At 45.1% G+C, this 25,691-nt stretch overlaps 10 protein-coding genes across 10 annotated transcripts; 6 read left to right on the forward strand and 4 right to left on the reverse strand.

Annotated features, from left to right (window-relative positions):
• The first annotated feature begins 450 nt into the window (after nt 1-450).
• On the forward strand, nt 451-1,831 carry EDB82DRAFT_518690 (YqcI/YcgG family-domain-containing protein). Its single transcript, XM_025726072.2, has 2 exons — nt 451-901; nt 952-1,831. Exons 1-2 carry the CDS (start codon nt 693-695, stop codon nt 1,670-1,672), a joined length of 930 nt encoding a protein of 309 aa, XP_025594608.1. The 5' UTR covers nt 451-692; the 3' UTR covers nt 1,673-1,831.
• Nucleotides 1,816-2,773, forward strand: EDB82DRAFT_542485 (uncharacterized protein). The gene is made up of 2 exons (XM_025726073.2): nt 1,816-2,240; nt 2,294-2,773. The coding sequence occupies exons 1-2, from the start codon at nt 1,931-1,933 to the stop codon at nt 2,677-2,679; spliced, it is 696 nt and encodes a 231-aa protein (XP_025594609.1). The 5' UTR covers nt 1,816-1,930; the 3' UTR covers nt 2,680-2,773.
• Nucleotides 2,774-3,271: 498 nt separating this feature from the next.
• On the forward strand, nt 3,272-3,745 carry EDB82DRAFT_481818 (uncharacterized protein; the record flags this gene model as incomplete). The annotated part of the gene is made up of 1 exon (XM_025726074.1): nt 3,272-3,745. One exon carries the CDS (start codon nt 3,272-3,274, stop codon nt 3,743-3,745), a length of 474 nt encoding a protein of 157 aa, XP_025594610.1.
• A 769-nt stretch (nt 3,746-4,514) lies between these two features.
• EDB82DRAFT_481819 (uncharacterized protein) lies at nt 4,515-5,771 on the reverse strand (the record flags this gene model as incomplete). Its single annotated transcript, XM_025726075.1, has 1 exon — nt 4,515-5,771. The coding sequence occupies one exon, from the start codon at nt 5,769-5,771 to the stop codon at nt 4,515-4,517; it is 1,257 nt and encodes a 418-aa protein (XP_025594611.1).
• A 2,713-nt stretch (nt 5,772-8,484) lies between these two features.
• Nucleotides 8,485-9,393, reverse strand: EDB82DRAFT_548958 (uncharacterized protein; the record flags this gene model as incomplete). The annotated part of the gene is made up of 4 exons (XM_065609535.1): nt 8,485-8,705; nt 8,758-9,133; nt 9,188-9,300; nt 9,366-9,393. 4 exons carry the CDS (start codon nt 9,391-9,393, stop codon nt 8,485-8,487), a joined length of 738 nt encoding a protein of 245 aa, XP_065463663.1.
• A 1,032-nt stretch (nt 9,394-10,425) lies between these two features.
• Nucleotides 10,426-12,677, reverse strand: EDB82DRAFT_453696 (cytochrome P450). The gene is made up of 7 exons (XM_025726079.2): nt 12,328-12,677; nt 12,169-12,267; nt 12,020-12,117; nt 11,604-11,962; nt 10,938-11,556; nt 10,821-10,883; nt 10,426-10,770 (listed from the first exon to the last, which is right to left on the reverse strand). The coding sequence occupies exons 1-7, from the start codon at nt 12,590-12,592 to the stop codon at nt 10,681-10,683; spliced, it is 1,593 nt and encodes a 530-aa protein (XP_025594614.2). The 5' UTR covers nt 12,593-12,677; the 3' UTR covers nt 10,426-10,680.
• A 2,238-nt stretch (nt 12,678-14,915) lies between these two features.
• On the forward strand, nt 14,916-16,967 carry EDB82DRAFT_580947 (uncharacterized protein). The gene is made up of 3 exons (XM_025726080.2): nt 14,916-15,191; nt 15,241-15,919; nt 15,969-16,967. The coding sequence occupies exons 1-3, from the start codon at nt 14,990-14,992 to the stop codon at nt 16,897-16,899; spliced, it is 1,812 nt and encodes a 603-aa protein (XP_025594615.1). The 5' UTR covers nt 14,916-14,989; the 3' UTR covers nt 16,900-16,967.
• A 1,757-nt stretch (nt 16,968-18,724) lies between these two features.
• EDB82DRAFT_481824 (uncharacterized protein) lies at nt 18,725-19,654 on the forward strand (the record flags this gene model as incomplete). Its single annotated transcript, XM_025726082.2, has 2 exons — nt 18,725-19,021; nt 19,226-19,654. 2 exons carry the CDS (start codon nt 18,725-18,727, stop codon nt 19,652-19,654), a joined length of 726 nt encoding a protein of 241 aa, XP_025594617.2.
• A 1,172-nt stretch (nt 19,655-20,826) lies between these two features.
• Nucleotides 20,827-21,997, forward strand: EDB82DRAFT_481825 (heterokaryon incompatibility protein-domain-containing protein; the record flags this gene model as incomplete). The annotated part of the gene is made up of 2 exons (XM_065608167.1): nt 20,827-21,338; nt 21,454-21,997. The coding sequence occupies 2 exons, from the start codon at nt 20,827-20,829 to the stop codon at nt 21,995-21,997; spliced, it is 1,056 nt and encodes a 351-aa protein (XP_065463664.1).
• EDB82DRAFT_518700 (copper amine oxidase) lies at nt 21,796-24,962 on the reverse strand. The gene is made up of 8 exons (XM_065609046.1): nt 24,612-24,962; nt 24,179-24,506; nt 23,705-24,122; nt 23,013-23,649; nt 22,790-22,965; nt 22,530-22,740; nt 22,045-22,476; nt 21,796-21,982 (listed from the first exon to the last, which is right to left on the reverse strand). The coding sequence occupies exons 1-7, from the start codon at nt 24,881-24,883 to the stop codon at nt 22,152-22,154; spliced, it is 2,367 nt and encodes a 788-aa protein (XP_065463665.1). The 5' UTR covers nt 24,884-24,962; the 3' UTR covers nt 21,796-21,982; nt 22,045-22,151.
• Nucleotides 24,963-25,691: the final 729 nt, after the last annotated feature.

Below are 25,691 nucleotides of genomic sequence, written 5' to 3' on the forward strand. Positions count from 1 at the left end.
TTGAGGGCGTTCCAGATGCACAACGAATATTTGTGATGAGATTGTGTTACATAGCAAAGCAATTGTATTCGGATTAATGTTGATCAGAAATGACAACATTATCTCAATGTCAATGGATGATGCGAGGATGAAGGGTCATGACCTCATCCTCATCCACCTTTCCCCAGCTTTTGCTTGGAGCCCCACATTCCAGAAGCCACCTCACTAGGATCGAGTGTTGAAAGATCGATCAATTGCGGGAAGACTAGCATATCCAAGCACGCAAAGCACCAAAGGGCAAGACGCCGGTGTCACCATTCACTGGGAAATTCCACTGTAGTGGTCTATATCGGAGCATAAATCCCGGTAGGGATGTCTGCATCATCGCACGCCGCATGCATCGATTCGATTTGGGCTGGATCAATAAGTAACACAATGATAGCAAAGTGACATAATGCTGTAAGAAATGCCATGTCACGGCTCTGTCAGATATTTATTTTCTCGACTAAATAACACAGCCCGAACCTATCAGCTGAGCCTATCCATATCAATGACACGTTCGGCCTATGCTCCAGCTTGCCGATCGATACATTTATAGACGTGTTTATGTTGCTAATATCATGACACCGAATATAAGTTGAAACGACGTTACCTCGAAGCTACCTGTCTTTTTCTGGTTTCATATGTCTAAGCTTTTTTGATCTTGTAGCATCATGCAACTAGCAATCAATGCCATCCTTTTCGTTGTCGCATTTTCAATATTATCTGATATAATACGATTCCAAAGAACTATCAACCATCTCATAAAGAAGCTGAGATCCGCAACGAACGATTTCAGACTTAGAAAATCACCATCGAAACGGGATGCGGTTGCCTTAACCTTAAGACTATTGCCAACTTCACATGCGGAGCTTTTGACAAGGTTTGTTTCCATCCTACTCGATTAACTTTGTAAAGCTAACATGTCGTCAGAGATGATGTCGAAGTTCTATTCGACGAGAATACTTGGCAGGGACTTGCATATCATGATTTCAAAAGCACAATATTAGCCAAGGGGAACGGCATGAAAACGTTTCCATGCGTATATGCAACGATGGGCTATCGATCAGGAGATCATCGTTTTGTGTTCCTCGACTCAGATAACCCATCGGAACCACGTAATGTACGCAAGATAGCGCTGGCTCTCACCAATTACCTACGTATCTCAACTTCGTTGGGTCCAAACACATCCCTTGTCATTATCAGCGCACCTTCTGAGAAGGAACGCACTGTCGAAGAGCACAATCGAACTTTCTGGGACATGCTTCGAGGCCTTCGTATTTGCGATCCGAAAGCTTGGCCACACGACATCCCACAAGACACAGAGGATGCGAAATGGACTTTCTGTTTCAATGGAGAGCCAGTGTTCCCGGTCATGTTGACACCGGCCCATCAAGAACGCTGGAGCAGGCATATGAGTGTGCCATTAATTGCCCTGCAGCCGAAATGGGTCCTGGACAAACTTCTTCAAACTCCTGAAAAACGAATGGCTGCACAAAACAAAGTTCGAAACCTCTTGCAGAAGTACGATACAATAAGCATTAGCCCAGACTTGACAGACTACGGTGCGGCTGGCACAAGCGAGATTCGCCAGTTATGCCTACAGGATAAAAATGAGTCTGTTCAGTGTCCATACCACAACTTTGACAGCTGAGTGCTGCGGCTACGGTGGCCCTTCTGTGCCCTTGTAAAATATTGACGAAGTCTAACTGAATGCGGTATAAACCTCATTATCATTTAGCTTAATAATCATTAATGGCATGTCAGGCATGCAGAGATTTAATGCCCTAGTAACATAATACAAATAAATTTCCATTATTACCCTTCTTATATTACCTTGGAAGTTGTTTGAGTAATTGATTATTTGTTACCAACCCTCGAATCCGTCGTGGCGCACGGAGTTATATGCACTATGTCACAACCGTCCTTACCCTATAATAAATACCGCATTCGACCGGCGACATACTCTGACGTGCCTGCTGTCACTCGATTGTACGCCTGGTCATTTGGTAACGAGCCCTTGATTGAGTTCTTCTTTCCAACACGAAAACAAGAACCTGAGTCCTTCTATACATGGGCTTACCGCAGAAATCTGTGCCGGTATTGGACGCTGGGCTATTCGCTCAAAGTGATCGTTGATATGCACGATTATCCTGTTGGCTTCTCCTGGTGGAAGCGACCAACAGTCTCATACTCATTTTTACAAAAAATATCCAGTCTCTGTAAGGTTACAAAGTCCCCACGCTTTTGATCGGATAGCTAACAAAATATCCAGCATTTTGGATCTGTCCATTTGTCAAAGTTGTCACTTCTGTTAAGAATCTTTTTTCCCCAGTGCATGGATTTGAGCCTAGAAATATGGAAGCATTTGAGCGTAGCCTCTCTATTGTTGAGCCAAGGGTACTTGATACCCCAGCAAGACGAGAAGGCCAATATCTGGCATTACTTGCTATCGACCCTTTTCTTCAAGGTCAAGGACTTGGGCAATTTTTACTTGAGGATGACTTGCGAACTGTTGATCAGGAAGGGTCGGTTGCTTGGCTTATTAGTCTGGCCGGTCTTGAAAGCTTTTACAGCAAGTTTGGGTTCAAGGAAACTGCTAAGATCAATATCGAAGAGTTGGGAGATTGGAAGGGTGGCATGATAATGCTACGGGATTAGATAGTTCGGATTACAACAGCATGTTGATTAAACATCTAGTTAGGAAGGCTCGATATGTCTAATGATCTGTGCTCCTGTTGAAGCGAAAAATAGTAGCGTTTCATTGTGCGTGGTATTAAGTAGTAAATAACACCTTGCAGTCTCTTTAGAGCGCACAGTCTGCTATGTAAACAAAGCAGTGTAATTTACCTTGCATACTAGAGCATAAGCATTTCTTGCATAACGCTAGAGAGTCTTAAGATTATATTTTCACATAGTTCATTATAAGAGATAACATTGTAAATTCCGAGGGTTATGTGTTATAATTCATTTTTGCATGAATCCAGCCTATAAATAGATTGATATTTCATTTATGCACTTCACTTTAATTGTGCGTTTAGCGTCCTTCTCAAATTGAAACACCACTATCTTGAGCACGGGGAATGCATCTGAAAAATGAATTTATGTCTATTATTAAAGGGATGTAGTTCCAGTGGTATATTGCAACTTATGTCTCAAATTGCACTTCCTTTCAACATTCCATCACTCTCCCTTTGACAACGCACTTCTTCTATACCACGCTCATTAATACAATTTGTTTCTCATTCTTTCAATGTTTTCTACAACCAAAAGCTCCAATTCTCAGAAGGCAGGACAATTGCCTGAAGACGATACAGTGGCAACAGAAACTCCCAAAGCTCGCCCAACCTCATCTGCTACCATGCTGAATCTGGCGACGACCCGTAAGGTGGCTTCAGAGCAATATGCTCAAGCTGCAAAGGCCGAAAAAGCATATCGCATCAAGAAAAAAGCGACTATGGCTCAAGCGAACTACGACGAGACCAAAGAACATTTCCGCGAAGCCTTCTCTCACTTCAAGCTTGCATTCAAGGGCCTATTTTCAGTCATCGCAAATATAACATATTTGATCAGCGAGAAACGTGAGGTAAGGAAACAAGCAGCAGAGAAGAAGGCACACGAGAAGAATCTCGAACGAAAGAAGAAGCTCGAGGAGCAGCTGGCCAAGGCAGAGGCACAAGCGGGCGAAAGCAAAGAGGAGGACAAAGAGAAGGGTAGCAACGAGTAAGAGTCATGTTGGATTGTAGCTGCGGGGCCAATTTGATATTTACTATCCTTTGTATTGTTTTTTATTACTTTCACTTCCTTAATCTAGTTACCAATTGCGTCAGACAAACTGCTTTTGACACAGGACTACTCTTCCTTGTGACGTTTGGATACAGGACAGGTCGTAAGCGAAATATCCTGGACTAATTACTAATCTCGACATCGTAACCAATCAATTCGGCGCCGCGTAATCTATCTTTGCTAGATCTCACTTCCTTTATCACTCAACTTTCAGCAATTGGAAAGAGTGGCAAACACAATGCAATGAGAAGAGACTGTAATTCAGATTCATTTCCACGGATCCACTGTCGCCCAGCAATACCTAGTTACAATTAAAGAGATGACTCATTGGGCGCAAAATCAGTCAGATGTTAACATTTCATTCATTGTCAGTCTGATATGTATTTTCGTGGACTGTGTTTTATAGTTAACACGTAGTGTTGACATAATTGTTCATGGCCATAGAGCTAGCTTGGATCAACCAGACTTGGCCGCATCCCAAGAATACCTTTAAACGTTGGTGTAGGCGATCACTGGAAGCTTGCCAGAACTCGACCGTGGGTAGCTGTGATGTTTGTGGGGAGAAGATCTGCAGTTTTCATACCCGGTGACCAATGGTTAGATCGTGTCATATTGTGAATGAGTAATGATAGACATCCGATATCGGGTGTCGATGTCTTGATTTCGGTTATTCCCGCAACGAATTAAGGACTGAGAGTATCGCAATGCCATTAGACAACCCTCTCAAAATTGAAATTCCACGTGGTCTTCTTGCTCCCTTGAGCATCCGAAGAACCCTTGATACCCACGTGCTGCAAGACACTTGGCACTAAAGCATACTTCTTTAAGACTCGGTCATCCGCGAACTTCTCGATAAGAGAGTCACCCGCAATTTCGTTCGAAGCTGCATGCAGCGCATTTTCCAAATCATGGAGATGCTGCTTTGGCATGACAAGACCTTGTGCACAGCAGCCATAGTTGGGCATTTCCCAAATGCCCTCCTTGTAAGGATCCACAGTTAGTCTACCAGCCAGGAAGTAGAGAATGATAAAAGAGACTGCCCAGAATGTCAAATGGAGTACATCATGTCTATGAGCCATGAGATAGGAGACGTTAGACCGTCGGCGCATGTCCACTGTAATAACAACAAGGTATAAGCAGAGTACTATGGTGTAGAAACATAGCGAACGGACAAGATATTCGGGCCATTCTTCTGAGTTCCAGCCGAGGTATGTTTCTGAGTAGAAAAGTCGGAGGTAAAGCCACTTTCCCGTGTTATCAGTGCGTTCGAGGTATGTTAAGCCGTCTAGTAGCCGACTCGCCCAGTGACGAGCAGCGATGACATCGTCTTCCATAAGGGCGAAGTACCCTGCTCCCGTTCTGCGGCAATCTTCCATCAGGGTCGCGTAGTCACGGTGTACTCGGTCGTTTCTCGATAGCGTTTTGTCCCCCTTCAGCTTGATAGGTTGCACGTAGCGATATGAACCGGGCACTAACGGAGAGGAATCATTGCCATACAATAGAATTTCATCAGCTAGTTGATGAAGCCACCTTTGACCAAACGCTGGATGACTTGACGGGTCATCATCGGCTAGTAAGACGACAATGCGAAGGGCGTTTCTTTCTCTAGCATCGATGCCCTCCATCAGGGACGCTAGGGTTCTCGGCAGGAAATGTTGTTTCCCTCGTTTGACACTGGGAATTCCGACACATATTCTCTTTTCTTGACCTCGTGTGCTAAAATCAGTGTTTAACGAGTTGGTATACGATATCTTATCGTCGATTGAAGCGTTGTCGATCATATCGAGGAGGTGGTCGGCTTCCTTTACTCTCAGGTCCGTGTATCGCGTTTCGTAAGCTTTTTGGGAATCGTAGAAAAAGGACGACGGATCGTAGTAGGTATAAAGTCTACAAAGCTGGAACAAAGACAGCCAGATAGTAGCCAAAAGAGCGTACAAAGTCAGGACTCGGTTGCGTCCCAGAAGCATGATTGCTGGCACTGTATTTTTCAACATTCAGCATACTTTTCTCAATGGCGTTGCAGCTATTTAGCTCTTATACCTAAAGATGCAAAGAGTCCTGGATACGGGAATTTGGCTTGCCATGGGTTGATCAGTCGATTGGTACCTAGCGTCGGCCGCCGCGTGGGTTCTCACTGATCAAGATCAACAGCTCGGCGACCATTTTGAGGCTTGGCAGGCTGACGAGTCTTTACAAATACGAGCAATCGGAATTTGTTTCCACCATTCTGCACCCGATAACCCTGTTCCGCTCAATTTAGAATCGTCACGCTTCATCAACTGTCGAGGTTCGTATAGGATGGGGTTATGATGCCAGAGGACACTATGTATCCCTTGACCTTCACAACGATATACATGTGCGTGACATCACTTTCTCCAGTTATTGAGACACGGAGGCTTCTTCAAAACAATGCTGCATCATCTTCACATATTGAACGCTTCCCACGCAATGGTCTCCGTGGGGGTGGGTTGTTTCTATGACTGAACCAGGACTCACAAGAAAAACTTCCATCCAGAAGTAGTGCGCGGTCTGTGTTATGCAACTATAAATCTCCCATCGGTATTCTTACTTCCCTTGTGTTTGGGTGAATATGAGGAATGAACAACGACCAGGTACTTGTCGAAGATCGTCAGTTTGTAAAGGAGACCATTGCCACAATTATCTAGGCCAATTCGATGGCAAATCTAGCAAGCCCACCTAAATGGGGTTTACTGCCATTCTTGAAAGGATGAGGCTGAGATGCTACTGGCTTGATCCTCTCTACAGCACTTATGTTTCATCTTTATCATTAGCTTCGAGTAAGTAAGATCTGCCATGTACCTCCGAATTTGACCAGAAATGTCTGTGTATTTCCGGAAGTTATGAGATCAGTCTATCAATATCCATTCTACCAGTTGTAATATCACCTGTTTCAATGCCACTGCGCCTTGTAAAGCGACCATAGTAAGGCACTTGTAATATTACGAAACTAAGTATAACATTTAAAGTAAGCTAGCCCTATTATAGAACTATATTTAGATACTCATTTGCATTCTATGTTTCCAGCATTCGATTAGCATTAAATCCTACAAAGATATAACCACAGGCACATTCAAAAGGACCTACTATACTACCAGCTTAGTTTCTGCAAATCACATCCACAGTGAAGCTTTATAGTTAAAAATTAGCTGTATTACTAACTTCTGACAAGTCCACTATTGAGTCAGTTGATTTATTATCTCAGCCATGGCTGAAAGCAACATCTGAAACCTCTTCCAGTGCGTCACTGCCCTGCTGAGATAGACTGAGACAGAAATGACTCTGCAAGGTTATTCTGAATGAACAGACTGTCGATCGCGTGGCTATGCTCAGAGTCGTTCGTCTAATTGGTGCAACAGGCGGCCGACTCGGTTAAGACGGCTCAGCCGTCGAGATAAAACGCGAAAGTAAATTTAACTCGGAACATGTACATAGTTAGGAAGAGAGGACCGCGATAAACAGGGGTCGTATGAAGTACCATCGTATTGCTTTTATCTTAACCAGTAAATAATACTGAACCCGGCATTGCTGGTTATCATTCTTAGTTAATCGCTCGCCTCTCAATTTATCCACTTACTAATTATTTTCAATAGGCGCACTTCTCCACGCGACGCGTTTATTTTACATTCAGCATCCAAAAACCACCACAATAACACATGTCTTTGGTTCCATACACAGCCAGGGTTAACCCAGCTCTTGAAGCTATTTAGAAAGACTAAAATCTCAGTATACAGGCCGCAGTAAAAATCTATGGGGTATCTGATCGAACCATTCGCCGACGACGCAATGGCGCTGTTGCACGACACGATATCGAACCCGATTCAAGGAAGCTTACACAGCTAGAAGAAGTGGACATTGTATAGTATGTGATTGAGTTGTGTACACGATCTTTCCCGCCTAAATTACGTGGCGTGAAAGATATGGCCAACCAACTGCTTTGCACATGCGATGCGTCAGCTATTAGCAAGAACTGGTCCTCTAATTTTGTTGGACACCGGCTAGAGCTCTGTATATGTTTTTCTCGGAAATTTGATTATCAGAGAGCCAAATGCGAAAATCCAAAGGTTATTTCTGAGTGATTTACACTTGTTTATAACGTTAAAGCCAAGTATGGCATACTAAATAAGTATACCTACAACTTCGACGAGACTGGCTTTATAATGAATATCATCTTTACATGCATGTTGGTGGCTACCTCGGATGGCCGTGGCAAGGCCAAGCTAGCACAGCCCGGTAATCTAGAGTAGGCAACGGTGATCTAAGGCGCATATGCGCAAGGCTGGGTCTTCCCGCCATTCATCATCCTGACCGCGCAGTACCATCTAGCCAACTGGTACAGAGAGAGTAACCTTCCGGTCGACTGGATGATTATAACTACAGACAATGGCTAGACTACCAACGAAGTAGGCCTCGATTACGTTAGAGTATATTGTTATCTAAGCACCTACGGGGAGGTCTGACTAACTAATTGATCCATGGGATCTATGAGTGAATGTAAGTTAAAATGTCTTAATGATGAGAAGAAAGAAAGGTGCTTTTGAACTCGAAGCACCCATATCGGACTGTCCAACTAAATTCCCCAACGAGGGAAACAGCTTGGACGAGGGCATCCCAGCCGCAGCTACAGTCGCGATAACAGGTAAAGCCACCACAATAGTTACCCTAGTTGTTGGCGTACCAGCCACTAGACTCGGCCTCGGTGTATGACACAAAGTCTCCATCCCGATTGAAAGAGCTGACGGTTTCGCGATAGCCAGTCTTGGTGATGTTATAGACTGTGTCGTTGGCTAAGACATAGGTCTCAAAATTGCCGCTGTCTTGGTCTTGGGCGCCTATCAGACTTTCAACAGTATCGTCAAAGGACGACTTGGGGATATTGTGTTCTGCTTGATGTGAGATTGATTGATGTCAGAGAGGAGTTTGATCCATGCTTACCTGTCCAGTCGCCGGTCTCAAAGTCACGGGTATGGGTATGGATCTCGTTGTCTTCTTCGATGAAACTAACAACCAGAGCCTTGTCGGTCGAAAAACCGGCAATCGGAGTACCAACTGCTGCTGCCCCAAGGATATCAAATTCCTCAGTCCAAGTACTGGACTCCTTGTCATGCTTTATGGTCTTGATAGTCCCAACATTTGCCTGATAAAGAACCGAGTTCGTGCTAGGAAGACCAGCGACAGTGATGTGACCTTGATTATTGACGGAAATATCACTAGAAAGGCCTTCCGGCTCGTCTTCATCCCACTCTTCAGAATCCTCATCGAACTCACTGACCCTGATAAGGCCTTCGTCATTGATGTACACGGCCCAGGTCTTTTTGTCACATATTGGAATTGTTCAGATTGTATTTTCGTCACGAGTACTCGCCCTGTCATTAGCTACGGCGTAACCCGCAGTTGAGCCCTCTCTTAATCCAACGGCAACCATTCGCTGGTCCTTGAGTTCGTCGCCATCGTAGACTTTCTCGACAAGACGACGGCCTTGAACCTCAAGGAAGTAAGATGACCGTTGGCAAGGATGTTGTGGCTCGCATAGCGGAGGGTACGAGCAATACTTCTGATTTTGCCGCTCATGGCGAAAGATTAAGGTGCAAAGAGGCGTAGTGATATGAGTTTTATGACAGAAGAAAGACTTGGGAAAACCATTTGATCTTCTACATTAGAATTTATTGTCTGGGAGCTACCTCGTGGTTTATGTTTCGCAAAAGAGAATCTTTATAGTCACATGTCTCAGTACGATGTTACCGCACTTGGAAGTTTGGACGAAAAGAACACCCATCGAATAGAACAGCTCACTCCAGGGTAAATAGTGGCTGTTAAATTTACAAACGAGCTTTGGCCGAGGTATCAATTAACCTTCACGCGCAAGTCTAGAGCTCCTTGGTATCACAGGTTGATCATTGATCTGATAGTGCCTCCCTTTATCAACTGCATGTCTCCAGGAAAACCCAAACACTATGGTTTCATCAGAAGTTTCCCAGAATTTTTGGCACCGAGACCGTCGAGGCGGCGACGCTGGCCGAGAGCGTGAGAAGGATCCGGTTCGTTATGTTTAAATCCATCAGCGACATTATTATTAGCCAAGCTATAGCGAGATTAAGATTTACTAAGGATGATACCAACAAGTACTACCAAAGTTCCGAAGTATGTCCCGTCTCCAAATAGAAGATCTTTGTGGAGAAAGGTGGCATTGGCTTCTTTGTCAATATTCCTGGACAAAAAGAAGCAATCGTCTTCACTACAAGCCATAACTTCATAGATGAGAACGTCAAAATAACTCAAAATCTCCGAGCCTGGTCGTCTGACCTTGGGGAGCAGCATAAAGGGGGGGAAATCCTTAAGCCGGATACACGGACCAGTGAAGTCTTTTCAACCACACCTAACGAACAGTCTGCAATCGATGATTTCGGCATCCTTATGATTCCCAAGAGCAACAACCCTCCTCCTCCTAGGACGGCTTTTGAATTCGCTATGAGACTGGCCGAGGAGGAGAGACTAGAAGGAATCTGCAGAATCTCTAGCTATTTGACAACTGCCAAGGCTGACAAGCCGCCTACACGCATTGCAGAGCGAATTTTCAGTCCTATCCTGAAACAGCATCAGCTTGAGTATCTTATTTGGAGGCTGGTGTGAGTGGCTCTGTGGTCTGGACTCGATACAATGGAATACTTGTAGCCGTTGCCATTCAGTAAGACGGCCCCCAAGTACACTTGATGTTGATCATATAAAATTACACTTTATGCATTCGTTTATAAAGCATATAACCCTAACCCTCGTATCTGATAATTCTTATTAGAGTTATCTAACCTGGAAATTTACATCAAGTGATTAAGCGAGTAGACCATGACGTGTGTTGAATAATTAGTCTAACCCCAACTTGGTTACGCAGGGATAGGCCTGAATCTCGCGTCGCGTAATGCGTACGTTGAAATTTTCAATGATCCAAACACCCTAGATAAATATGTAAGTTTTCACTCTACTGCTAAAGTAAAGGTACTCACAGCGTTGAAGATATCAAGAGGTTTCTCAGGTTTGACGATGCTAAAGTCAAATCGTCGCAACAGCTACCACTTATATTAGTCCCAACATGCCTCATTCGCTCAGCAATAAAAACTTACTTCAACAAATATCTTGTTCAACTCCATGATTGCAACAGGTTTTCCAAGACACTGCCATTTTCCACTCGAAAAAACGAGCGCAACACTCTCAGCCATTAGCTCTAGTTGTTCGGGCTCAGCGGTTAACCAACGCTCGGGCCGAAAGACGGTCGCATCCGGACCAAAAACCTTCTTAGAGTGGTAGACTCCAAATGCAGATATTCCAATCTGAGTGCCTCCGGGGATGAACATGCCGTTGATAGTGTCGCCTTCCTTCGGGACCTCCTTATAAAGAGGTGCTGTTGCAGGGTTTTTAAACCTAAGACCTTCTTGGATGGTGGCTTGAAGAAAAGGCAGGTTGCGAGCTTCCGCATCAGTGATCGGAGTTGAAATTGTTCCAGCCCGGGCAGCATCGTCAATTTCCTGTTGAAGGCGTCTGTACGCAGCTGGATTGGTCAATATACATAGCATTATAATGCGAATAGTAGTGGCGGTTGTTTCACTTCCAGCAACGACATTCAGCAGTGATTCGCGAGATGTCTGTTCCTGGTCAAGTCCGTTCTTGATAAAAGACCCTAGCATGTCAGCATGTGAGGCTGCATCCGGTGCATACCGTTCCGCAACCTTTTTCTTGGCAACACTTTACAAAGTCAATCTTGTCCGATACTACTTGGGGGTACTTCTTACCCGATGAAGGCACCAAACCCAACCTTGTCAGTATCCTTTGGCACAAGACCACTGAACAAACGAGAGTGAAGCAGAGATATCATCCACGGTAAGTTCCCAATGGTAACGGTGAATGGAAAGAAAGCCCTTGTAATTTTGAGAAAGTCAAACACGTCTTCGTCCTTCGTCAAGTATCCGAAAGGTTGTCCAAAAGCAAGATCGCTGATAACATCGAGAGTAAAGAATTGAGCTTTCTCAGCAAAATCCATGGGACGGTATTCGTTTTCAGTCGACAAATATTTCGTTTCAAGGAGCGTAATAAAACTGGCGATCACTGAGTCGACAGAACCCTCCAGGGAAGGGTTTTCTTTGCCAGAGTACTAAAATCAAGATTCAGTTTGTTAGTGGACTTGTAGACGTTGAAAGACGAGACGTACACCAGCTGCCATCTTGTTACGTAGCTTCCTGTGGCCTTCTTCATCTCGCATCGAGAATAGGTTGTCTTTGCCTGGCTCAAAGCGCATAGACTCAAAACCTAAACTTGTCAGTATGTTACTTGGAGACTGTCAACCGTGGCTTTTTGTACCCAGTCCTCTGGTATAAGATGAACGACCAGAGTGGATTCTCTTGAGCAGCTTGGCGTCGTCTGTTGCTAACTCATTGGGCCCAATACGAACCAGGGATCCTACACATCATTTCTTAGTAACTGTATCGAGGGTATGTAACAGTGCATCGTTGTCCGTACCGTACTTTTCATTAGCAGCTTGTATCTCCATAGGCTGCTGGGCCCTCATCGATGCTCTCAGTAGCCATAATCTAGAGAAACTTGCAAAGAATGGCCCCGGTACATGAGATAGTCGATACCATGCTCTGAATGTGTTCACGATGAAGATGATAAGAAAACCAACAACTACAGTACCAATGGCGGTCTTGGGTTCGTCGGCGACAAGCTGGACGATATCACGCAGCAGTCCTGTCGAGCTTCCACTTTCGTTACTCATATTGTTCATACCACAAGTTTGAGAATGACGTTCGAAAGGGACGAGGTAGGATGAGGAGTCGCTATTTGTATATGCATTATAGTCTCCTATGTTGGTAATAACTCCGACTGCAACCGCTAAGAAGAATTGAAGTGGAGACGAATGAGGGTTTACCTGCAAATGTACGGCGTAGTACTTCCATTAGAATCGCTGTGATTGGTCGCAGAACATATAGTGTCAGAGCGTGCAAGGCCACGTTGAAGGTACACACAAAAAGCATTCCCTCGGCATGAAAAAAGTCCGTAAGAGGAAACCAAGGTCCGTGTCCCAAAACTCGACTATAACGAATCCAGCTCGATGGAATCTATGGGATTGTCAGACATCTCGCATCATCATGCATGTCTTTAAAAGTCAATCGACGGGATGCCGAACTCCACCTATGGGCTTGAATCGGTTTCAAGAGTATCGAAATAGGGGTTTTCCGTAAATCGTCGAAAAAAAGATCATGGCTTATCTACTATTTAACAGATGTGCAGAACTTGCAACCTTGTGGCCTCCAATCACCGGCCCTAATAGGCATGGGGCATTGCCTCTGTTGAGAAGAACTTCGCCATACTCAGGGCTAGGTATGTTATGTCTTGGAAGTGGCATGACGAAAGGGATAATCTCGGTAATGACGACCAACAATCCCCCCTCTAGGTATCGAAGTCTGAAAGAACGTCAGATTAGGTCGAGTTAACAGGAAGACACGAAATCGCTCGCCGATGAACCCTTGTCATAGCCCACTAAAGTCGTACCTCTGCGATTGCGGTTGATATCTCAACAAGTAGAGGCAATCTGTTCGATCTGTAGGAATGGCAAATGATAACGAGCCAATGAAAAGAGAAAATTATATTTTATCATAAAATACTCATGTACGGTCAATACACATGAGATAAGCGTTTGCAGGGAGAGAAAAATTCGGGCAGATCTAGGTTATATAAGATGGATTGCTCTACCGTAGCTCAATCGTTGTTATCCCATATCGAAAGCCTATACTAGGCGATGATTGGCTTAGAGGACTCGGGATTTGACATAAATATAGAGAAAAAATGTATATAGGCGAAAAGGGCATGATATCTGGAACGGGTAACGCTGTGGAAATATTTAACTTTGTACCCAAAGACCTTTGATCTAATAACGCGGACAATGCTGCAATCTCAACACTTTTACGCAGGCCGATTGAGACTGACTATTAAGGTGAGTATATCCCATGTCTCTCGATATAATTGATACCCTGAAGCAGCAATAGCAAGTATTTAAAACCTGAAATTGAAAGTTCCAAAGTCATGAGAACTTCCCCGCAGCTCAAAACTATGTAGACAGCGGCAATAATTTGCAAAAGCTTTTATAATTTAATCGACGACGCCTTAACGATTACATAGCCTTATCCCGATTATGACATTTAGCTGCTACGACATCACTAAATCTGTGAACATGATCTCCTATAAATTACTGAGTACAAAGGTCCGCAATGGCACCACAACAAATTACCGACGTTTGTAAGCTGGTATATGACATACTTGAGAATTCAAACGTCCAAGAGAGCGCCTCTCCAAAACACGATAAGCACCCCTCGAATAATGCGGTAGGTTATTCGTTGGGCTCTATGGACTTGGGAATGCTAAAATGCATCCGAGAGCGCAGCGGCTGAGTGGCTGCATGGACTATTTGAATGGCTGAACAAGACCCAAGTCGATTAGCACGTCTGCGACCGAGTCGTTGTTCGTGTTACCTACCTATTGGCTGTGTTAAGCGAGTGCAAATATCTGTCATTTTCTTTCGTGCAGTGGCGTAATTATGGCTTATGAAAAGAGGCTGCTTTGCATCGCATAGTATAAAGCCGGCGGAGGATTCCGTCCCGAAACGGAGGCTCAATCTTCTAGCATTTGCGGCTGATAAGTTTGATAGCTTTGGTCCGTTGATAAACGGAAGTTTGGAAAACCTCATTATTACCATCCGTATTGTTTTTAGCTCGGCGTTTATTGTAGGTCTGGTCTAGATCAAGACTAATTCCTTTTCCGGCTTCGTTATTATCACAGTGCAATAAAACCATCATCAGCATAAGGGGCTTAAGTTTAAGCCTTATGTAGTGTTAAACTATGGCGCTGATGTACCGTGGTTAATACTATTCCCAGAAGTCTTGTACGTATGTAAGGTTGTCCACTAGAGAGTCGTATGATCTGCGTTTTTCATCACGAATATACCAGAAGCCCTGATTGCCACTTTAGGTTGAGAGGTGATAAGTGGGGCTTTATTTCCAAAACCACTACTTATAACCCTCCTCTCCATCATGTGAAATAAAAGCCCTCGATATCATTATTTGACCCTGGGGCTTATAATCGCTTCAAGAACAATTCTACAGTTAAAAATCAATACTGCGGCGCCATGGGTGCCCCAACGATGCTCTCGTGGATAATCCCATCCTTTCTACTCCTTCTGTGCTGCTTTAGTGGTAACACTCTCGGACAGAATGACCCAGTCAAGAATTTCTGTCGCCGATGGGGTCATCAGTCTGCTGTAGTGGACGGGAGGCTGTACATCGATGGGGGTCTAATCAATTACCGGGATGCAACAACCAACCTGACCAGTTAGTATCATGGCCTAGACTTCCAAAATGTGCATTAACGCGATTGAAGACACTTTTCTTTCGTTCCACGATATTGAAACCGCCGATAAGAATGGAATGCCCCCATTCTATGCCAACCTATCAAAGAACGACACCATCCCAAGCGTTAGTGGCGGTATTCTTTGGGAAGACTCAATTAACAAAAGGCTTTATCTTTACGGTGGCGAATACTATAACACACCGCCGGTCTCACCCGATTTCTATAGCTACGATATCCTCTACAATAAATGGGTTTCACTCGGAGCCCCCCCACAGGAGGTTCAAGCGGCTAGCTATGGAGCTGGTGTTTCAATCTCGTCGAGGGGAGAGGCCTACTATTATGGTGGATGGCTTAGTAACGCATCTATTAAAGGCTGGTCAGGGCCGCCAAAAGCCTCCAGTGGTCTTATTAAGTATGAGATGGATGCAAATTCGTGGAGTAACCTGACTGGACCCGATGGAACAGGAAGGGCAGAGGGAGCTATGGTATTTATTCCTGTTGGTGACGGCGGAATGTTAGTGTACTTTGGAGGCACTCAAGACTTATATGGCAACGGAACCTTGACACCCCAGTCTTTGGATGAGATTTTCCTATTCGATATTGCAAATGGAAAATGGTATACTCAAAAGACATCAGGAGATACTCCTAACAATAGACGTCGTTTCTGCGGAGGTGCCACCTGGGCAAAAGATCAGTCAAGCTACAATATGTAAGTGCCACTCACGTCTCCTTTTCATTCAAATTGCTAACCTTGTCAGTTACATCTATGGCGGTGGGGGTTTCCCTCCAGACACAACAGGATATGATGACATCTATATACTCACTATACCAAGTTTTCAATGGATCAGAGGACCATACCCAACCTACCGTAACGGCACTGGCGCCTTCCCTAAGAGCATGATGGGCTGCAACGTGGTGAAGGATGCACAGATGCTTGTTATTGGTGGGACCTACTCTAACGCCACAGACGAAGTTTGTGATGTACCAATTATCCAGGGCGCACACAATATGGATTTGGGCAGGCAGAATAAAAAGGATGCAATTTGGGCAGCTTATCAGCCTAACCTAACAACGTATGTTGTGCCCGTTGACATTCGAACGGCCATTGGGGGGAAGCCTACTGGTGCTGCAACGAAGACAGTTCCAGTTAGTGGGTTCGACGCTCCAGACCTGGCTGTACAGATGGACCGGACTGCGCCGACAGGGGACCGGACTGCAACTCGCGCGACTGCAACAAGTACCAAAGAGTCAGCGCCACCATCTGACACAAGCAAACCGTCACCAGGACTTAGCTCTGGGGCAATAGCGGGAATTGCCGTTGGGTGCAGTGTGGCATTTATCCTTGCTTTGGCAGGATGTGGGGTCCTTATTTATAGGAGGCGAAAGTATTACAGTCAAGATCATGTTGTGGCGGCGCCACCACTGCAGAACGATATGGCTACAGCTGGGACGGGAGGTTGGGCGTCGCCGGTAGCGCCGTCTTATAACGGAGGACAGACATGGCCTTCACATCCCCCGTCTGAACTAACAAGTCAGCATAGATCGCCTGACATGCATCAGAGGATGAGCCCAAAGAGTGACTATCAAGTTGCCAGTAATAGCAGAGGGAGCCGGCCTGTAGAGTTGGAGGGCGAAGGTAATGTCCCTGAGTACCAGGATGGGCTGTCACCATTGTCGGAAACCTCTTAGTATAAAAATTGAGTAAAATACTAATGACAGACTGAATATAATAGTTTAATATATTACTTTCCAAAAGTAGTTAAAGTTTCTAATGGTTAGGTCTTGTATACAAAGTTTAGGCGCGTGCTTTATTGATCAGTAGACCATTGCTCACGGCCTCAAACAGCTCGTCACCTGGTTGCCAAAGAGGTTGTAGGGGAATTCCATGCCACAGAGCAATCTTGGTAGCAGTGATGATCGGGGTGACGATGTTCTCCCCCATTCCATCTCCATGCCAGGGGTTGAACCATGGAGCCGGTGCCCAATTCCGACGTCCGTTCCATTTTCGATCGAAGAAGGCGATATTGCTTGTGTTTTTGGTCTTGCGCTTCAGCCAGCGATCAACAGTCTCGACCACACATTTCATTACATCTATCTTAGGCCACTCTATCTTCAAGGTTGAGATCACTCCCATCCTGTTGCTAGGTGAGAGGTCGGCGAATTTCGACTTGACGATTTTCTCGGGGGGTTTGTCGACAGTTGGGGAGCTGTCGACACAGTTTTCAATGAACTGCTTGAGCTTCAACATGATGTTAGCATCGTCGCTCGATTGAAAAGCTTTTGAATTTGTATGAGTTTTGTCAGTGACAGGTTGCCCATCAGGCCCAGGAACATCCGTTCTGTGCAGGACTCATAGGCGGAAAAACAAGGATATTGCTAGTCGACTCGGTGTAGTAAACGGGATGTGATAATAAGAGAAGAATATTGTATTCGAAATGCGAGACGGGTCGCTGTGATATTTAGATCGGTTGAGGCGAATGTGGTAACGCGAAGAAGGGAAATTCTGTTCAGCTGGGACCTGTCAACATGTAGAGACCTGCATGGGGAAGGGAGCACGGGCCAACAAGGGCGGAGATTTGGATATGGTGGAAGGAGCGAGTGGTAAAAATCTCGACCACTCGTGACCGACCACTTGTGAACACTTTTAACCACTCGCTCTTTCTTTCTTCAAGACATCCAGACTTAGGACGTGCAAATTTTAAATCCTTTGTGAGCTGGGCACTTGTTTACCGACAAGATGGCGATTCTTTCCTACCTACATTTTCAAGCCTGTTTATTATCTTGATGGGTACTGTTGCGTATTGTTGGACTACATGAGGAAGAGACAGTATACACGTATCTTTGCGCCTATACTGACCAACTGGTCTGGTATATAGGCGACAGTGAAGAAACAAATGTGTAGACGAGGCTTGAGTCGTTGGAAAAACATCTTCCTACCTGGTGATATAGGTAGTGAGTATAGAAATGTGGTAGGTCAAAAATACGGTGCATCATTCGTATTGCTTTGCAGCGGAGATATCTAGTGTCATTTAATGAAGGGTAGCAAATATGGTCATAGTCTTGAACCATTGATTTGTTCACCTTGGAGTGGATAGGCCTTTGTGTGGTGTGGCTTGACAATGATGTGAAGACCCGGAGAGCGTGATAGGTCGTTCATTGATGGGTACGATAAGCGACTTCAAATGTATTCATGGCAACCTTGCGGACCAGGAGATCTCCCAATGAGTTAAACCAGCTTAGGGGATATTACACATAGGCTGCAGCTTCTGACATCCATAGTATACCGCGTAGAGCTGATCTGCGACTTTGTTAGACGCACGGAGGATGCGCGTACCTATCGTATGTTTGGCTAATATTTCCTCAATTAACTGTTCTCCTGCCAAGGCACGGGTCATTGCTCCGAGAAACGAGCAATAGTTTATGACGCCACTGGCGGCAATAACGAGTTCCAGCCCTCGACACGTTATTTTCCCCAGAAACATCTCACTGATCACGCGTCTGTATCTAAGAATCAATGATCAACGACAAATGGGTAGTAAAGAATTACAGACCATTTCTTCCAATCGATGGCATGCCACAGTGCAGTAGTGGGAACTTCAGTGACGTTTGGCTACATAGCTGTTCCGACATATTCCTATGGGACTTGTGGCCTTATTCCACCGATACTCCCGGGCCACCTCCTCCAGCCGAACAACGAGTCATGGTCAGGCCAGAGAATAAGGTCACAACGAACATTACCAAAGTATCACTCCAACGTCAATACAGCGATTGCACTCGACACGAGCTGCAAATGTTCGACATGTTCAGCCTCGTACGACAATCTCTCAACACATTGGCCACGACACCCTCAGGTTCTCGCCCCAATCCATAGTCGTCAAAAGCCAGTGACGCTCCTTGCAATGATAGCACGGCTATGTAGACGCGTTTGTCACCAAACATTACCATCGGGCCCCGTCTATTCCCGGGATGTATCGTATTCGAGTTTTCCATCTGTCTCTTATATGACTATGAAGAGGGACTGCGAAGCTTCTACGATGGGGGGAAGGATATCGATGCCTATCGAGAAACGTTGTACTTTACAGCTGATCTATACACAAGACAAGCTCGAGTGAGTAACACGGCGCGAAGATGGATTAGCCATATCTTGGAAGTCGACCCTGAATGCAATCGTGCCACACCAAGTGAGATCACAGATCTCGTTATGTTAGTCAGAGATAAGCTTGTTGTTATTAATCTACCTAAGGAAAACATGAGTCAGGACGACATTAAGCGATGTCGTGCCAGTACGGACGACTTCGAAAGGGTCTTGCAAAAGATCAAGAGACCGGCGATTGACGATGAACGTAGGGGAGGCGCATACCTGTCGTCGGACAAAAGCCGCAACGGGATTTCCGCTCCTCATCCGCAAAAGGTTCGGAGACAGAGCTTCCTGTCAACCAGCTAAGGCTCCGCATCAAAACCATCAAATCTGGTACGAGCTCTGGGCTGACTGATAGTGGCAATGGCTGATATAAAACAGGATGTAGGTAAATTGGCGGCAGGTCGGAGAGAATAAAATGGCTAATTGGTTTTATTACTATCATGTATTATAGACTGTAAGTAGGAATATAAGCGAGGAGCTCGCCAGCAATATTAGCTATTTTATATTCAGTATATGGGTTATATCTCTGCTAAAATATCGTCCCATAAACGCCGCTCACTATATATTACATACAGTTTAAGTGAGAAATACTTGTAATGTTTTTAGTTGGAATGAACTGCCTAACACAATTTAGTCTTATAGCACATAAGCAACATTGAATTATGCTCTGATAGATCTGTATCCATAAACTTACCAGCGCTTTAATTTAACAAGATTGTAAGCTTGCATAATATATATAAGGTCAGAGTCTTTATCTTACTAATCGTGACTTTACTGTTTGGGCAGTAAGCAGAGGAGCAAGCCCTGATAGATTATCATCAATCTGACTTGGAGAATTTAATAACACTTGGAACTTGATGGAAGATAAGGCTACCTCCCTTGGAGTTCTAAAGCATCACGAACTAACAATCACGCACAGCATATCTAGGTCACAGCAAAAAACAAAGTTATGTGATGGTTGTAGGAAACCTGACTATCAGAGCGACGAGCCCGTATTGAAGGAGACTCTGGCGACTATGAGATCCAAGATTCAGCAGTGTTCACTGCACGGCCTTATTTACCGTTCTCTTCCCATATCGGTTTACGACGATCTGGAGGTCATGCATATTTGAAGATCTGATCCCTCACTTGTCATGGACAACTCGAAAATACCCTTACTCTCACTTTCTACAATTTCGGGTACATAAAACTTTTGCCAGATGCAGCAGTATTTGAATCATTAATGGAAAGCAGATAACTCAAAAAAGAACCACCTACACGCTGATGATATCTACCTTGGACTGCCCAAGCTTTTTGAACCCAAAACTGTCCCGTTTTACGACCTCCCGATAACATGGAATCGAGATTGCGACTTGCATCATCCCCAATGTCATCCCGCAGATAGATCACGCGGCGAAGTTCCAACTCGCCTGATCGAAGTTGGACAGGTTGATAGTGGAAGCTCGAACGTCTTCCTTCGCGAAGCAGTGCCATATATGTGCCCAGCAGGAGGCGAGCTTGGATATATTGCCCTATCACATCCTTGGGGCAATGGAATAGATCAAGACTATTTCTGCACAACGAAAGAAAATCTTGACAGTCGACTAAGCGCTGGCATCCATGTAGAAGATTTCCCAAGCACATTCAGACATGCAGTCGAGGTGACCCGGGCACTTGGTGTCCCACATCTCTGGATCGACTCGCTATGTATTGTGCAAGGACCTGATGGGGACTTCGATACTGAAGTCAAAAGGATGGAGGCCGTCTTCTGCTCGGCATATTGCGTCATTGCCGCAAGTCGTGCCAACGGAACATCAAGTGGCTTTTTGTGGAAAAGGCCTGAGCACGAGGTAGTGAGATTGGATGGATATCTTGCCGATAATCCAGTTTACGTTTGTGAATATGTTGACGACTTTCAGCACGATGTATTAGAAGGGTCCCTGAATACACGTGGATGGGTCCTACAAGAACGTGCTCTTGCGCCAAGGACCATATACTTCGCGGAGAAGTAGACCTATTGGGAGTGTGGCCACGGCGTGCGCTGCGAGACATTCACCAGGCCAAACTAAGTAAGGCAAGAACAATCTCTACAATCCTCGTTGCTGACCTTGACCTTGTAGTAGCCAGGCGTCATTCCTTGGGGATCCCAACTTTCCCAAGTTGGCTATGAGGTCAACCAGAGGAGCAAAGATCCATGATCGGCTCATATCAGTAGCCGGGCTAGAACAACGGCTGGTCAGTGCTTTTAAGACCGACGGCGGATACGGTATATTCAACGGAGCACTCTTTGGGCGCAGCCTTTTATGGACAAGGGATACACAGCGAAGTGATGGCCTGAAACTGATCAAATTTCCCCGAGGCCAGAAGTTCAGAGTCCCAACATGGTCGTGGACAGCATACGACTTTAACATACCTTTTGACCATGTTCGATGGACATACAACACTGCAGAAGGAAGCACTCATTCGCCATGGACAACCATAGAGTCAGATTCTACCTCATTCTCGTTACACACAGGGGAACTAAATGGAGTAATTGACCTTACTGCCCAAGCAAGGCAGATGCGCTACTCATTGCGCCCTCTGATAATCCCAGTGATGGTTTCTACCGAAGGATCGGTGTTTGTACATTATTGTAAAGTTGGATTGACTTTGCTAAGCCTGAGTTGAGAGTACGTATCTCGTAGTAATTCTCGGTAAGAACTTATTTTACTTACCACTATGTTATTTTAATTGGATCTGGACCTCATCTTCCGTGTAGCTAGTTTAATCGAAATACATGTCCTAGAATCTAGAACCTTAATTCTCTCCCTACTATTATCTTTTAACCACCGGGGTTCGTCTGTAGACTATTACTCGGGTTAAATGGAAATTTAGGAATCTGAAGCTCTCCAACGAAGGTATCTAACTTGGGTGCGGCCTTGGTCATATCAAACGCACAAGTAGGCTGCTTTATGCCAAACATCTTGACACCAGTGACATTTGACTTCTCGTCATAGGAGACACGCACTTGATGCATAGTTCGTCGTGAGATATCGCCTGAGTAGTAATTCTGAGGCGTAATCATCATCGACGAAACGGCTTTCGTCGTCACAGTGTTGGGCAGATCAGCCGTATTGGGTAGGTGGTGCATGCCGAGGTTGAAGTATCTTGCGTAACTGTTAGCCTCGGGTAATAGTAATGCTCAGGAAGGGTTACTCACAAAACGACATCTTCTTGATCAAGACTCTCCCCATTGAAGAATCTATTGAAGTCTACAGCTGGGTGATGCGGATCATAACTGTTGAAAGCGTAAGCGCTTTTCGGCTCGGTGTCGTGGTGCTGCAGGGCGAAAATGTTGTGATTGGCCCAGTTTGCGGACTGTCCAAGAGCTGAGGATGACTGCACCGTTAGGTGCCCTGTGCTGCCGCTGTCTGTAAAACTAGTTAGTGTCGCCCAGGTTTATATGTAGGAGATAATTACTTGGAGAGATCGCGTAGCCAGGTGCCTCTCCGAAATCATTCAGAGCATCCTTGTTGACAACAGCATATGCAGCTGCTCCGTTCTTAGCCCATGTAATCTTGCCGTTGTCCTCACTGGCTATGTACGACCGATTGGCCTTCATAGTGTTAATCGATTGCCCCTCAGACCAGGGGTATCTGTTTAAGTTAGTACATCGTTGCATGGTAGATGGAGAACAACTTAAACTTCTGAGATGGGCACAAACTCAGTCTTTAACAGACTGTTCTTCCTGCCTTTGATATCCAGATCGAGCTTGAAGTTGATAACATGGTCATGCATAGAACCTGACAAGTTGTCATGAATATGAAAGCCATAATCACCATCCCCGGACCAAAACGCTCCCTGGATATAGCCAGATGCTCTGGCAGTGACGCTAATGGACCCATCGTAATGAAAGGTATACTCGAACAAATAGTCATAGTTTCCAACTGTAGAGACGCTACGAACATTAAATACAATGTTCTTGGTCGCGGAAACATGCGTTCCCGTCAAATGCCGCTGTATAGGATATCCAGTATCATGTTCGAAAAGACACAAGCTGTTGGGGTGGATGTGAGTCATCTCGCTGATGTAAAAAGATGTGTTGAGGTAGGTGGAGTGAGAAGGACAGTCGAAGCCGTCGACGAGATTCCATTGGCTGGTACCAATGCCGTATGAAGTGTCCAGATATGCTGATGAGGCATGCAGCGGATCCTGGGAAGCGTAATGTGCCATCGCTTCCTGGAGGCCAAGCTCATAGATGATACGCTCGCCTCTATATCTGACATCATGGAGTTGCATACCAGTCTCTTTGTGATTCGAGATGAAAAAGCTAAAGTCCACTAAATAGTTTTTAGCTAAAGCTCAATAACAAAACATTACAATGTGTGCACTTACTCCACTCAACGTAGTTCTCCTCTCTATCCAGACCAAACCGTGGACCATCTGGTTGAACAGCAGTAGGGGGGTTCAGGTGGTCAAGAGGTAACTTGTCATCTTGCTGGTCAGTAGAGGTCCAAAGCCCATCAACGTTGGGTCCTGGCTTTCTCTTTAGCGTCTTGGATCCCTCTTTGAACTCGTCGGTCGTCGGCCAATAGCTGCCGTCGTAATACCAACCGACCACCTCCCATTTGGAAGGATCTCGACCGGTGATATCAACTTTGAACTGCAGGCTGGTAGGGAGGATTGTCTCTGAAAAGAATTCACCAGTGTGAGCAGAGTAGAACTCGTTCCACTGATAGACCTTGTCGTTGTTGTGGATCAGAGGATCACTGCCTGCGATCAGAAGGCTGTCGTCTTCAGCACCTGTAGCAGTCTATTGACGTCATTAGCACGGAGCGTTGAATATTCTGTCAAACAGCGGTTACGTACGCCATTGAGAAGCTGCTTGGTTATGTTCTGTATCTCTGTTCCAACAACGAGGTTAAACGCAGCAATGGCCTCACTATCAGCGTTGTACACGTTAATGCGACCACGTCCAGATGTGAACATGTAGTTGAGCTCCTCGTATCGAGTGGAACCTTCCTGGATAGGTAGTGGGCCAACCATGTACTCTTGGATGTATGGTTGCAGTTGCGAGTTGAATTGCAGCGTGGCCCGCGCATACCGAGCTGGAGCTGGCCCATTGCCTTCAAGATATGTCAAGGCATCAGTCTTGTTTGGCTGCAACAAGTCCATAGACACTATGACATTGTCCCAACTTCATAAAGTTAGCAATGACTTGTTAGCGTGTGAAGGTAGCCAATAGAGCAACAATTTTTCGTAGAGCCAGTAGGATGAAGAAAGTGAAAAGTTGACGACTCACGATGTCGAGTTCACAATAGCAGTCAAGTTGAGTCCCTCCTGCTTGTGAAGATATGTAGTAACATCAGCATACTCCTGATCTGTCAGGCTCTGAAAAATATTTTTCCATGGCGCCTTAACACCAACTTCCTTGTTGGAATCACATTGTGACGTTTCGATTTTGTAACGGTTCAGGTAATGGTACCGTGCTGCTGGACCATCGGAGCTAGAACGAGCTAAAACTCTCCTATCAAATATAAGGGAAACAACTTGCAAGCAGACGATTAATCGCATAGTGACCAGAAGCCAGAGAGTGGCATGAGTAATGATTCGGGAACATGTGTGCAGTTTGACAAGAACACATATTTATAGTACCGTCAAGATTATGGTATGATGTGGATAGGCTCGCTTAAGTAGCTCAGTTTTCTCTTTACGCACATGCGGAGATGTCGGCACAGTTCAGCTCTGCCAAAGTCACCGCAATGAGAAATTACTGACATCCTAAATTGGCCATTCACCTAGCACAAAAAGAAAAGACAAAAAAAAAAAAAAGACACAAGGCAGAAACAAGGCGAGCGGGTGAGACATGCATAATGGACTTACAGGGATACGTGGACGAGGCGGCGGAGGACTGTTTTTGTAATCTGCAGCGTCGATCCCACAGCCGGTCGACCAGGGTCCAGAGTAGAAGTACTCTGATGATAGGGCCGTGAAGAGCGTGCTTTGTACAATGTAACAATAATAAGACCAGAATTGACATATGCTGTATGCAGTATCTAGGTTTACGAATCAAGCTAAAAGAAATGGCCTGTTATGTAGGCCAGCAATGAGCGTGGAGCATAAGACATTAGTGAAAATTTTGATCCGACGTGGAGTAAAGTATGATCTGATCTGGTTACCAGATGCCGCGGGTGTTCCCGGATTCCATGACGAGATATAATACAACCCTCCTTTACTACTGATATTTCAATATGAGTTCGTGATAACTAGACCGTTTTAACTACTAGCGGGCGAAGTGACAATAGAAATATTCCTACCCCTGGACTGAAAATCAATAGTTCCTCAGACTTCAGCTCATTAACATACAAAGTACTGTGCCTCA

Source organism: Fusarium venenatum, assembly GCF_020744135.1.
Source record: "Fusarium venenatum strain MPI-CAGE-CH-0201 chromosome Unknown EDB82scaffold_4, whole genome shotgun sequence".
NCBI classification, from domain to species: Eukaryota; Fungi; Ascomycota; class Sordariomycetes; order Hypocreales; family Nectriaceae; genus Fusarium; species Fusarium venenatum.